At 39.5% G+C, this 13,158-nt stretch overlaps 1 protein-coding gene across 1 annotated transcript in view; it reads left to right on the forward strand.

Moving 5' to 3' along the window:
* The first annotated feature begins 3,728 nt into the window (after positions 1-3,728).
* Positions 3,729-13,158, forward strand: part of shisa9b (shisa family member 9b) — a 49,052-nt gene continuing 39,622 nt past the window's right edge. Inside the window, 3 exon segments of the mRNA XM_055189646.2 lie at positions 3,729-4,046; positions 4,048-4,569; positions 8,508-8,629. Coding sequence (XP_055045621.2) covers positions 3,955-4,046; positions 4,048-4,569; positions 8,508-8,629 — 736 coding nt within the window. The 5' untranslated portion in view covers positions 3,729-3,954.

Here is a 13,158-nt window from a genome sequence, read left to right on the forward strand (position 1 = left end):
CCTCCGCCCGCGGCTCCGCCCTGGCTCCAGCCTCCGCCCGCGGCTCCGCCCTGGCTCCAGCCTCCGCCCGCGGCTCCGCCCTGGCTCCAGCCTCCGCCCGCGGCTCCGCCCTGGCTCCAGCCTCCGCCCGCGGCTCCGCCCTGGCTCCAGCCTCCGCCCGCGGCTCCGCCCTGGCTCCAGCCTCCGCCCGCGGCTCCGCCCTGGCTCCAGCCTCCGCCCGCGGCTCCGCCCTGGCTCCTCCTTGGTCCCTGTCTCTGCCTACGGCTCCTCCTTGGTCCCTGTCTCTGCCTACGGCTCCGCCCTGGCCCTTGGACTTTCATGGCCTTGGCCCACCATCCCTCCCCCGGGTCCACCTCCATGCCACCGCCCTCCTAGACTGTTGTACTTTGGGGTTTTCTGGGGGGCGTCTGGAAGCCGCCCTTTGAGGGGGGGCTATGTTATGAACTCTGTCTGTGTACCCTGTCTTGTACTCTTATTTTGAAGTCATGTCTGTGTCATCCATGTCTGTAGTTCTTTGTAGTTCTTTTGTTCATTGGTCTGTGTGATGATTGTTCCCCAGGTGTGTCTTGTTTTCCCTGATTACTCTGTGTATTTAAGCCTAGTGTTTCCAGTGTCTGAGGTCGATCGTTGCTCAATGTTATGGTGTTTTTTCGTGTTCCTGTCTTGTTGGATTACCTACTATGTTTTTGTTTGTTCGTTGTTATTTTTAATAAACCTGACTGCATTTGGATCCGCATCCTGTCTTACCTGGATTTACCCGTAACAGAATTTAAATTTTTTAAGTATTTTTCACTTAAACATATTTTTTTAGGTGTTACTAAGTGAAGTAATTTTTAAATTGCTACAACTTTTCACTTTATTTCAGTGACTGTAAAAAATTATTTTCTGCCTAATTTATTTTGTTAAATCAACCCAGATTTTCAAGTCATTTCAACTTTCTATTACTTATCTTGACTAGAAATGAGTTGTTATAACTTATAAAATATAGTTGAAAAAAGTCAATTTAATTTTATAAGTTGTGGCAACTCATTTCTTGTCAAGATAAATGAAATCTTGTCAAGGTAATAGATTTATTATGTAGTGATAGCTGTGTTTGCCCAAGGTGACTGAACTTGCATCTTATAAAACTCGAATCAAACCTGTGCAAGGTAAGTTTTCAGGTAAGTTTATGATACCTTATTTATGGGTTTAAGGGTTTAAATTGGGTGGGCTAAGCTCGGGCACATAGGCTGGAGATTTCACTCTGCCCCAGTGTACTCGCTGGTGCGTGCGTGTGCACTGACGTGAAGCAATGGAAGGTAGGAATGAGAAAAAAATGAGAACTATGGCAAAAGAGCACTTAGTTTGCAGCACTTCGGCCTCGGCGCGCAGTAACATCAGCAGCCCTGACTCCTTCCCAACTCGCTTAAACTTCCGTCAATATTACTGCGCCCGAGGTGGAAGTGATGCAAACTAAGTGCTCTTCCGCCATACAATATAGTTCTCATTTTTTTATCTGCTTAAAAAAATGTCACCTTTTATTTTGTGCCACCACACTTACTCGTGTAACTACTCATCTAACAGTTTTTAAATAGGGAAAACATGGAAGTGTTTGGTGGCTTTTCTAAATTCATCCTTGTTTGGATCCTAAGGAATGAATGGGGCTAGGCTAAATGCTTACACATTCACGACGCGTTTAAGATTAAGTGCACGCATTATAAAAAGATAGGTATGTATTAATTTGTCTAAGTTGAGGTAAGAACATAGTACAATATTGAAAAACGGTGGGGTTTTCCTTTAAAGGAACGCTTTTACAAAATGTCAACCTATTTTCAACTGTATAATTTTAAGTAAGACTTTAAGATATTTATCAACAATATGGAGAAATTCGCTTAAAGGGGACATATCATGAAAATCTGACTTTTTCCATGTTTAAGTGCTATAATTGAGTCCCCAAGTGCTTCTATCAACATAGAGAATATGGAAAAAGAACGACACAGTAACTTAGTTTTGGTAAGCCATTTTCTGCAAGCACATGAAAAAATAGCTCATTGAACTTTGGCTCCCTTTGTGATGTCAGGAGGGGATAATACCGCCCCTTAATCTGCACTATCCAACCACTGCACTGCCATTTAGTGCAGAGATCAGCTCATTTGCATTTTAAAGGACACACCCAAAACAGCACATATTTGCTCACACCTACAAAGTGTCAATTTTAACATGCTATAATAAATTATCTATATGATATTTTGAGCGAAACCTTCACATATGTACTCTGGAGACACCAAAGATTTATTTGTCATCTTAAAAAAGTCTCCTTTAAACATTTGCTGAAGTAACACGTGTGACAACTGGCCACATTCATTCTTTTGAAGAGATATCCACACAATGACCATATTGAACAGATCTGGAAAAATCTGCTTTAGTTTGTGATGTTTGTGTATAATTTACATAAAGAGAGATCCTGCTGTGATGCGTGACAGAAAAAAGAGAGAAACCACTATGTACTGACCTTCAAACAATGGGATGCATCTCTTGCGCAAGCTATCATTCAGCTCTCCGGTCCTTTATACCACTGTAGGCATCATGGAGAGAAAAAGTGGAAAGATTCCACTCTTCCTGCTCTCTGTATGTTTTGAAAATCACTCTACTAAGTCAATAGGGCCCCGGAAAATGAAATTAGGCCATTATGCACCTGGTTACCATGGCAATAACAAGAACAAGTGATCCCTTAGTGTTTCTCAAGTACATTAGGGATGGTCTTGTTGAGTCATGCATCCTGATAACCTTCATTCTGCTCTTAACTTGGTTGTTTTAAGAGATGTTTTGTATCGATTTATGCGCATGAATATTCTGAAACAAGAGCCCTAATCCATGTTCAATTTAGTTTCATTCATGCTGTTTTTCTTTCATAAGTTACAATTTCTGTCACCTTAGGCAGGTCTATTTGTCCTCCCACAGACAAACAATGCAGATTGCTCATTCATCTACATCAGTATATAATTAACTTATTGTGAGCGGAGCTCTTGTTTGCTGTGCCACATGCCCATAAGGACAGACTTTGTGTCAGTGATTGTATAATTGTGTAAATACAGACCGTAGAGAACAATGGATTCAATCAGAAATAAACACAATTGTTTTATATTATTGTCTCTCTTGTGATACACACGTCTGTCAGGGGATTGAATTTGAATTGTGTTTAATTAACCTGCCAACGCAGACTTTTGCATTAAAAGTCTATTAACTACTGAATGAGATCAGTGTTTCTCAACCAGTGGTACAGGGTGTATTAGGCCGGGGACCTCAAAAATGACCGATCATGAGCCCCATTCACTTCCCTAGTATGAGAAAATAATACTATGGAAGTAAACGGGGCTCATGAATGTATTACAAACATTCCCGTAAAATATTCCACAGAACAAATAGGCTACAGGTTTGTAACAACATGCGGGTAAATGATTTTTATTCTCGAAAACCAAATGCCACACACAAGAAATTATATAATGCAATATCAAACAAAATCACCTTCAACTGTGAGAAATGGTTTATAGTTGTGTCGCAGTTTGACTTGCGTATGCCCATTTCACGCGCAACATTCTCTTTAAATAATTGCACGACTTGATATTGATAGAGAGACATTTCTGATCTCTCTCTCCCTTACTCCGTTTCTCAACCCTTTTGTTACTTCCATGTGCCCATACTTGGGTCTCTCTCCTCCTCTCTCATCATTACGCATTCAGTCTCACTCAGCGCCGTGTTGAAGCGCAGCCCAGTGCGCGCCAGACGCTCAACCCACCGCCGTGCGCAACACCAACGGAGTTTAGGGTTGACTATAATAGTACAACAACTGTATTTATTCCAATGCTACTGCTGGAGTAATATAAAGCTCTTCAAAACCCAAACGTTTTCATACTCCAAAGCGCGCGTAAGACAACCGTGGCTCTGAAGTATTCACAAACATGACCATCATTTCGGATGGCGGTGATGCTTTTGATGGAGATATGCGTCCTGACACTTAATGACAAAAGACATCCAATCTCATCGTTCAGTGTCTTATCAGCCGTGGCGGAAAGAGGAGCAAAAGCGCATGATGAAAAGCACTGGTTTACTACTGGGTTACTTTTTGATGAAAGTTCTCGTGTGCGACGCAGAAGGAGAACCCGGGAAGAGCCTCGATGGTTTGGTGACGGCGTCGGGGTCCAACGACTCCAGAGACGGAGAAACAGAGACCCCTCACTTGGAGGACAGGTGTCGGGGTTATTATGATGTAATGGGTCAGTGGGATCCTCCGTTCGTGTGTCGGACGGGTAGTTACCTGTACTGCTGCGGGACCTGTGGCTTCAGGTTCTGCTGCGAGTTTAAGAACTCCAGGTTGGATCAGACCACTTGCAAAAACTACGACACGCCACCGTGGTCCATGACGGGCAGACCACCGCCGAAGATTATGGACCAGCACGATTCGACTAAGGATAAAACTAATTTGATTGTTTATATCATATGCGGAGTAGTTGCCATTATGGCGTTGGTTGGGATATTCACAAAACTTGGCTTGGAAAAGGCGCATCGACCGCATAGAGAGAACATGTCCAGGTGAGTTTCATGTATAAACAATGTTCAAAACAGGAGGTTAGTGTTTATATTGTGTTGCATCGGAGCTGTGCATACCACTGGAAAGACAATCTCTATGTAATATTTTTTCATTTCCTTAATATCTGACTTTTTCTTATAGCGATGAGATCTTAAGTGAGACAAACAAAACTGTATTTTTTAAGAGAAAACGCTTATAATCTCACACGTGACACTGTTTTGATTTGCTAAGAAATCTGCAATTAAAATTAAGATTTTTTTTCCAGAGCTATATCTTCACTAAAAATTGTACACTTTGGTCAACAGTGATCTTATTTGTGTCAGTCTCCTCTTGCTGAGAAGCATTTCAAAGTTGATGCATAGATGAAATATAACCGAGATGTCTCTTGAGATATGAAAAAGCAGAATACAAATTTCCTTTGGAATTTCCCCTGTGTATCTCAAAGTAATACGTTGACACAACTTATATCACCATGACCTTGCACTAGTTTCTATGGCTTCAAATGCGTGCCTATTTATTCATTAGGCAATTTGCAACACGGTCACGTATACGCACAGAATAAATGTAACCTTAAACTTTAGTTTTAAAACCCATGTGCCTGTTTAAGAGCATATTACATTGACATTTGTGCATTTGGCAGACGTTTCTATCCAAAGTGACTTACAGTGCACATTTTATCAATATGTGTGTTCCCTTAGGATCTAACCCATGACCTTTTACGCTGCTAGTAATAAGCTGCAGTTTTCTTTTGGGAATAAAGTAAATGGACATGCTTTTTCTAGAAACAAAAGAAAGTTTTAGAGTTTAAAGACAGAGAGAAATTAAGATCAATTTAATAATGACACTCTGGTGTTATTCATCTGTTGTGTTTTAAACATTTATTATTAACGTCTTTAAAAGTCTCATATTACCTCTGTGGTTAGGCTTAGATTTTGTCCTTAAAATCATTTACCAAAATAACCCTCACACATGCTCACTTATCTAAACATTAGTGAAGAGGTGTCCGTGACATTAATAAGATAATGGACATTGAAGTGTGGCTAATATTTCAAGGACGTTGTGTTTGCGCGTCAACCTCTCACTCTATATAGGTTGACCCATTCGAGCGTAAGCCAGTCAGATGGGCAATAGTTTCACCACCCACTAGGAGCCATTTACACATCACGCTTTGAATCAAATACCTTTTGAACATGGCACCGTCCTGAGTTGTACCATTTGAATGATTTCCACTGAAATTGAAAACACGTAATTGAAAACAGGAACATGGACCAACACTCATAGACATGTTGTCCAATTTTCGTCCAATGAAACCCTGTAAAAGATGGCTTTAATGCAGTGTTTTGTTTTCCAATCCTGGTCCACCCACACTGCACATTTTGCATGCCTATTTATTGTGACACACCAAATTTTGGTGATAGACAGTGTGTCTGGATTTGTATACTGTGGAAGTACGTAAAGCATAACATGAATTACCTTCTTCTTTACCATTACAACATAACTTTTATGCATACATAATGGACATAGGACCTCCATGCTTTTATTGTAATATGATTCGTATTTTCATTTAAAGCAACACTATGTAGTTTCCATGTAAAAATGACTTGCAGCTCCCCCATGTGGTTGAAAAGCGCAACACTGCCTGATATCAGACACTCTTCTGCAGGCAGGGGGAGGGGCGGGGCTGTGTGCTCTACCCTCCACCGCCACTTTCAGAGTGTGCTTGTAGCAGCTAGGAGGTTGCTCAGGTTGCAGCAACAGTACAATTTGTGCAGTTAAAAGTTGTTCTATCACTGAAATCATTTTAGAGACATTATTTAAAGGTAAAAAAACTACATAGTGTTGCTTTAACTATGAAAATAATACTACACCACAAACTAGGACCGACTCATTTATTCACTTCTTGAATTTGATGGCCATTCTGCTCCTGTGGCCTGATAAAGAAGTATCCAATGCAACATTTCGGCAGGAGCAGTGGACCAATTGGGTATTTTTTGCATGCTGTTTTTCTTATTAAGGTTTCGGACATGATTAATTTTACACACTTATCTTTGCATATATAGTATGGAAGTTGGTGTTTTCAGGGCAGAGTTTCTATTAACGTGCTAATGATTCAAATCATCTGAGTAAGATTAGGGCAGTCAAACTTTTCGGTGTGTCTCTCCTTGTCTATGGGTGCATCACTTTGCAGCCCCCTCCCCCCAAGGAAAATTCATGACATCTCAACTTATTAAACAGGACATTTTACAAGACTTTTTTTAAGATGTCTGTCAGATAAATCTTTGGTGTCCCCAGAGTACATATATGAAGCTCAAAATACCATATAGATAATTTATTATAGCATGTTAAAATTGACATTTTGTAGGTGTGTAGCAAGAATGTGCCGTTTTGGGTGTGTCCTTTAACATGCAAATGAGCTGAAGAAAAGCAAACACTGATCACCATAATGATGGTTTGTTGAAGTTGAAATTCAATTGTGCTGTCAACATTTTCTCTCTTTCTTTCTCTGCACTAAATGGCGGTGCTGTGGTTGGATATTAAGGGGTGGTTTTATCATAATAAGATCCCCTTCTGACATCACAAGGGGAACCAAATTTCAATGACCTATTTTTTCACATGCTTGCAGAGAATGGTTTACAAAAAATAAGTTACTGTTTTTTTCATATATTCTAGGTTGATAGAGACACTGGGGACCCAATTATAGCACTTAAACATGAAAAAAAGTCATATTTATTTAAATTATTTAAATGATACAATGAAGTGCCATTGGTTAGTAGCCTTATATTTCTGAGGTTTAAATACACAGAATTGTTTTATAAATTAATGTATTTTATAAAATGTCATAAAACTTGGGCCCCCTGGCATCATCCAGTTTGACAACAGCTGAATTAGGGAGACAATACATTTTTTAAATTTTGGGTTACTCCAGCACACTGCTGTAAACAAAAATCTGTTGGTTATTTAGAAAACTGTTCAAACATTTTAATGCATTCTGTCCCAATAGAAAACTACATTATGTGATCCCAGAACAGAAAACAATGCATTTCAGGGGCTAATGCTTAAAAAATAATAATAATAATAATAATAATAATGTGTTCAGTGTGCAACAACAACTTCTGAGGTCTTGTATATATAATTTTCCATCTATATCGTGAGATAATTTAAAGGGAAGTTCACGCAAAAATGAAAATGCTATCATCATTTACTTTTCCTCATGTTTTTTTCAATCCTGTATAAATTGCTTTGTTCTACTAAAAACAAACTGAGCAATGTTTGTAACCCAAACAGTTCTAAAGCACCATTGACTTCCATAGTATTTTTTATCTTACTATGGAAGTTAATGGTGCTCTAAAACTGCTTGATTACCAATATCTTTCTTTGTGTTCAGTAAAACAAAACGTTTTATAGGCTAAAGGTTTGGAACAACTTGGGGTGAGTAAATAATGACAGAATTTTCATTTGTTTTGGGTGAACTATCTCTTTAAGATACTGTATATTGAATAAACTATCCACCTTTTCTGTAAAGTCACTTTGATGTTTGCCAAAACCATGTAAATATTAATTGAATTGCTCTACCCTAAAGCTGAAGTGTGTGATTTCTTTTGATTTATCAACATACAAAACCTCTAAAATAACTATTTCCAGCACGTTTTAAAGAGGTTTAGGCCGAACCGACACTCGCGTCTGAATTCACGCATTGGTGGATCCAATATTTCTATATTGGGCTATTCGGACTCTCAAACAAACAGAGTGGTGTTTTGATAGCACCACACAGCCGCACTATTCACACGTTTCTGGGAACGAACCGAAAATATCTCAATTATAGCTCTGCATATTAAGCTGGGATAAGATAAAGTATGTCAATCCACAAAAACTTCACACTTCAGTTTTAATTAATTCAATTGCTTTTGGAAGATGAGTGAATAAAAGTATCTCTCCATAGAGCCCTGGCCCAGGTGATGCGCCAGACAGCTCCAGGAGAACATGTGGAGAGAGAGGAGAGCATGCAAGCGCACGGACAACCCTACGAAAACATGCAGCAGAGAGCAACAGGAAACAACCTGCGTAAGTACAGCTGCGTTTTACCCTCACAACAAGTGCAATCCATGTCGCTTAAACCTTTCAGTTCAGCTTGAAATCGCTGGGCACTCTTGACAGCCCAATAGCAGCAGATGCATGATGCTCACTCCAGAGAAGCAGCTGTGAGATCCTATGGCTATTCATCAGTAAATCTCTTCGCCTGCTTGATTTGTCTCCTACTGAGAACAGGGGAAGTAGTTACACAAGCCCTTTTTTGGCGTGTCCGGTGGGCTGCAAAAGCATCTATAGTGATCATTTAACATGCTGAGATAGTAATTATCAGAGGCTAAGAGGCTGACTAACACACACTGTAAGCACACACATGCACCACTCACTCTTTCTTTCTCTCTCTCTCTCTCTCTCTCTCTGCTCTCTTTAAGGGACATTCCACTCTTTTAAAAAAATAGTACCTTTTTCCAGCACCCCTAGAGTTAAACATTAGATTTTAAAAATTTTGGAATCCATTCAGCTGATCTGAGCACTTTTAGCATAGCTTAGCATAGTCCATTGGATCTGATTAGACCATTGGCATCGGTCTAAAAAATAACCAAATAGTTTTGGTATTTTTCCTATTTAAAACTCGATTCTTTTGTAGTTACATCGTGTACTAAGAACAACAGAAAATTAAAAGTTGTGATTTTCTAGGCAGATATGGTTAGGAGCTCTCATTCTGGCGTAATAATTAAGGACTTTGCAGCTGTAATATGGCTGCAGTAGGCGTAGTGATTTTACGCAGTGCCCGAAAATAGTCCCCTGCTATTGAAAGTTACTAAGGGGACTGTTTTCAGCTGCTGCGTAATATCATTGCGCCGAATGAGAGTATAGTTCCTAACCATATCTGTCTAGAAAATCGCAACTTTTAATTTTCTGTCAGTCTTAGTACACGATGTAACTACAGAAGAGTCAATTTTTAAATAGAAAAAACATCGAAACTCCCCGGTTACTTTCTAGCGCGATGCCAATGGTCCAACCAGATTCAATGGATCACGCCAAGCCACGCTAAAAGTGCCAGCGCCAGACCCGAGACCAGCTGAATGGATTCCAAAACGGTAAAAATCTAATGTTTAACTCTAGGGGAGCTGGAAAATTAGTATATATTTTTTTTAAAAGTGAGTGTCCCTTTAACACCGTTTTCATGCAAAAAATACAAATCCATCTATCAGATGGTACACACTGGATAGATGGCCAGTCCATCACAAGACAAATATTACAACGAACTAGCCAAGTATTAACATATATAATATTTATAGCTTCAGTCTATGATGCTGATTGGTCAGCGTTACATCTATACTAAAATACATGGTGCGTTCAAGTTCTGGGTTGTTCGTATTTAAGAGCTGGTAAGTTGTGTTTACGACGTCAGGTGCGTACACAGGTGCTTCTTTTAATGAATTACACGAAAATACAACAAGGTTTGTTACCCCTGCTTACAGAAAAACACACAAATAATGTGCATTTGGTGTTTTCAATTTCACGAGTTTGCATTAACATGTAATCAACAGGGAATGATATAAAGCATATTTGGCATGGAGCCCTGAGGGCTCTCCTGATTTTGCCAAGTGGTTGATGTCCTCAGGGCAACATTATGTTGACCCTGGGACAACATTTCAATCAACCAATCAGATTTCAGAAATAAATGTACAGTTTGTTTTAAGTTTAAGCTTACAATCAGGATTAGCTGTTTCTAGACCATTGTTTTTCACTTATCATGTCCCTCGGATTTTAGGGTTTAGTTATGGTTAGGGTTGGGGTGGCTTTAGGTTTTATTTAGAAAAATGTTGTCCTTGGGTCAACACAATATGTTGCCCTGAGGACATCAACCAATTGGCAAAATCAGTTCAAGCCTATCTGAGGGGAGGGTTTTTTATTCGTATTTAGGGTCTTTTGTTTTGTTATTGTTTTGGCACAAGGTAAAAGTTAATAAAACTATATTTATATTCTATTGCTTTTTCATTTAATCTTAACGCAGTACAGGCATTCGCTTTATCTTACACAGTGTTTTAATAGTCATATAACTGGAGAGGAGAGCCTAAACAGATCGCTCCAGAGAAAATGATCTGAATGGTTTTCATTCCTTCATTCCAAGTGTATGTTAATCCACTGTTAGTCCACACGATGTAACATTATATTACGTTTACATCCAAGAGTGCTGATCTTCGGCGGGCATAGAGATAATTGGAATTTACTGATTGATTCACGAGCTTGGGAACTTTTGAGACAGACAGAAAGTGTTTCTGTCGCACGCTTGTGAACGCCAATTGGATTTGAGAACCAGAAAGAACTGTTATATCAATTTTGTAAATAAAAAGCCCAACAATCTTCAGCCTTGTTCGACTTCATGTGGCGCCGAGAGATTCGACAGCCAGATGACGTCAAAGTACCGCGAGAGGAGGTGTTTGCTTTTAAATCGCTCTCGCTGAACTTTGACGTCATCCGGCTGTTGGTTCTTGAGGCGCCATATGAAGTCGAACAAGCCTATCAACTACAGGTTTGCTTCCATTGACTCCACCTTGCTTCTCAAGGACTTGGCCCAACTCGTAAAATCAGGGCTTAAAGAAAATTTTGAGTTTCCCAGTGGTATTTACATTACATTAATTCATTTAGCAGACGCTTTTATTCAAAGTGAGAAATTATGCCTTTGCCCAATTTACAAATGAGGAAATACGACTTTTTGATGGTGTTCATGTGCCATGTTAATCTTGAAAATACAACATTTTCAGACGCATCAACACAGTATTAGCAATGTCACGATGTCACTGCACTGCATATATAATATAGCAGGAAGTTATTTTAGTTTCTTAGCAACGCTGATAAGTCAGGCATTATTTTTTTAAGTAAAGAGATGGCTCTTAATATTTCTAAGAAAATGAAAATTTATATCCTTATTATTTTTCTGTTGTGTGATAGTGTGTGAAAGCAATAATGTGCTAAATTGTAAATAATTCCAGTGTGCGTCATGACAAGCACTGCTTCATAGATGTGACTATTTATGATACGACATAGCCTTGCATAACTGTGAATTGCTCGAATTAAGACAAAAAGATCAGACAATGTATCTCCAGTCAGTAAATGTTAGCATGTGTGTTCTGAATTTGCCTAATACTGTGCTTTACCAAAAGACATTAAGAACAATAGCAGTGAAGTTTAATCCATAAACAATGACTTCAATGAAATATCGCATGCTAGGGAGTCTAATTTAATAAGTTCAGCCCACAGACAGTGATGCTTTACTAACATTGTCTCGTGGCATGTCACAGTGTTGCCATGGTGCTGACAGATCCGCCAGATCTTTGGCGGTTGTCTTACGGATGTTTAGATCAATGTGCCTTTGGTGAATCAAACAGTTAGGTTTTTTTTGATACGCTCCTAATGATAGTAAGAGCAGTCGTTGTTGTTTGCTTCTTTTTATAATAATATTCCCAGCCAGTCTGTTTTATAACGTATGTTATATATTGCTGTGGTCTGACAGCTGTTGCTTTGGACATGGAGATTGTAGAGTACCAAGACTCATGCTTGACTTTCTTCATTTGTCTCTGCTCGTTTTCCTGAATGGAAACAGATGATTTCAATGGACAGAAAACGAATTGAGCACTTAAGGTCAGCCGTCTGAGCGTACACAGAGTGAGTAAGTGAAATGGACCCATGTTTTTTTGCCACAACACTTGAGAGCCAACGGGAAATGTATGTTAACAGGGCGGTTGAGCGATTGAGCTTGTGTTGCAAGTGCAACAGAGCAGAGCCGGACGACAGGCAGGTGATGCTCCTCTTAAAGAGCTGTCTCATTGAACGCCGGGGCGAAATAACATTATGAGAAAAGGGCGTCTGCTGGGAACTGTGGAGAAAACAGCAAGCCACTGCCCCGCTCACACCTGAAAGCTCTGCGGCCAGAAACCCATTAAAGTGTTTACTGAGAACTGCTGACTGGTGCCACACTGGGACCTGAGGCTGGATTGGCCTTGTTGTTTATAGTAATGTTAGATAGATGAAGTATGGTGGTGGAGAAGATCCGAACTGTGCCATTCATAAACACGCAGAAGGGTAAGAAAAGGGAAGTTGAAATTTAGATTAAGGCAATAGACTGCATGTGCTTTTTGATATGTGACCCTGTCTGTGAAGTCCAGGCTAAAGTCTCATAACCTAATGATGAGATTAGCAGCATCAAAGTTTGATTTCATCACTGATTTCAATCTTTGGCATATGCCATGTTGATTGTAGACATCCAGTGCATGCGTTTTTAAACCTATTGTTTTGTATCAGGATGCTGGTCATTCAGCCATCAAAACACAGAAAATACATTGTTTTACAAATTTCCACAGGACAAAGAACCTCATCGTTTTATTTCATTATGTAAGGTTTTATGTTATGTTCAAAACGCAATTGTTAGTCATAGATGTTACAGTATTAGTCCAATTTGATGTCGTGTTTACGCAGCACAGAATTAAGTGTTCAGATCAACAAAATTACCAGAAACAAGCGAGTAGCCCGATAGACGCTATACAATAATGCATACTTGT

This window comes from Misgurnus anguillicaudatus, chromosome 19 (assembly GCF_027580225.2).
Source record: "Misgurnus anguillicaudatus chromosome 19, ASM2758022v2, whole genome shotgun sequence".
In the NCBI taxonomy this organism is placed as follows: domain Eukaryota; kingdom Metazoa; phylum Chordata; class Actinopteri; order Cypriniformes; family Cobitidae; genus Misgurnus; species Misgurnus anguillicaudatus.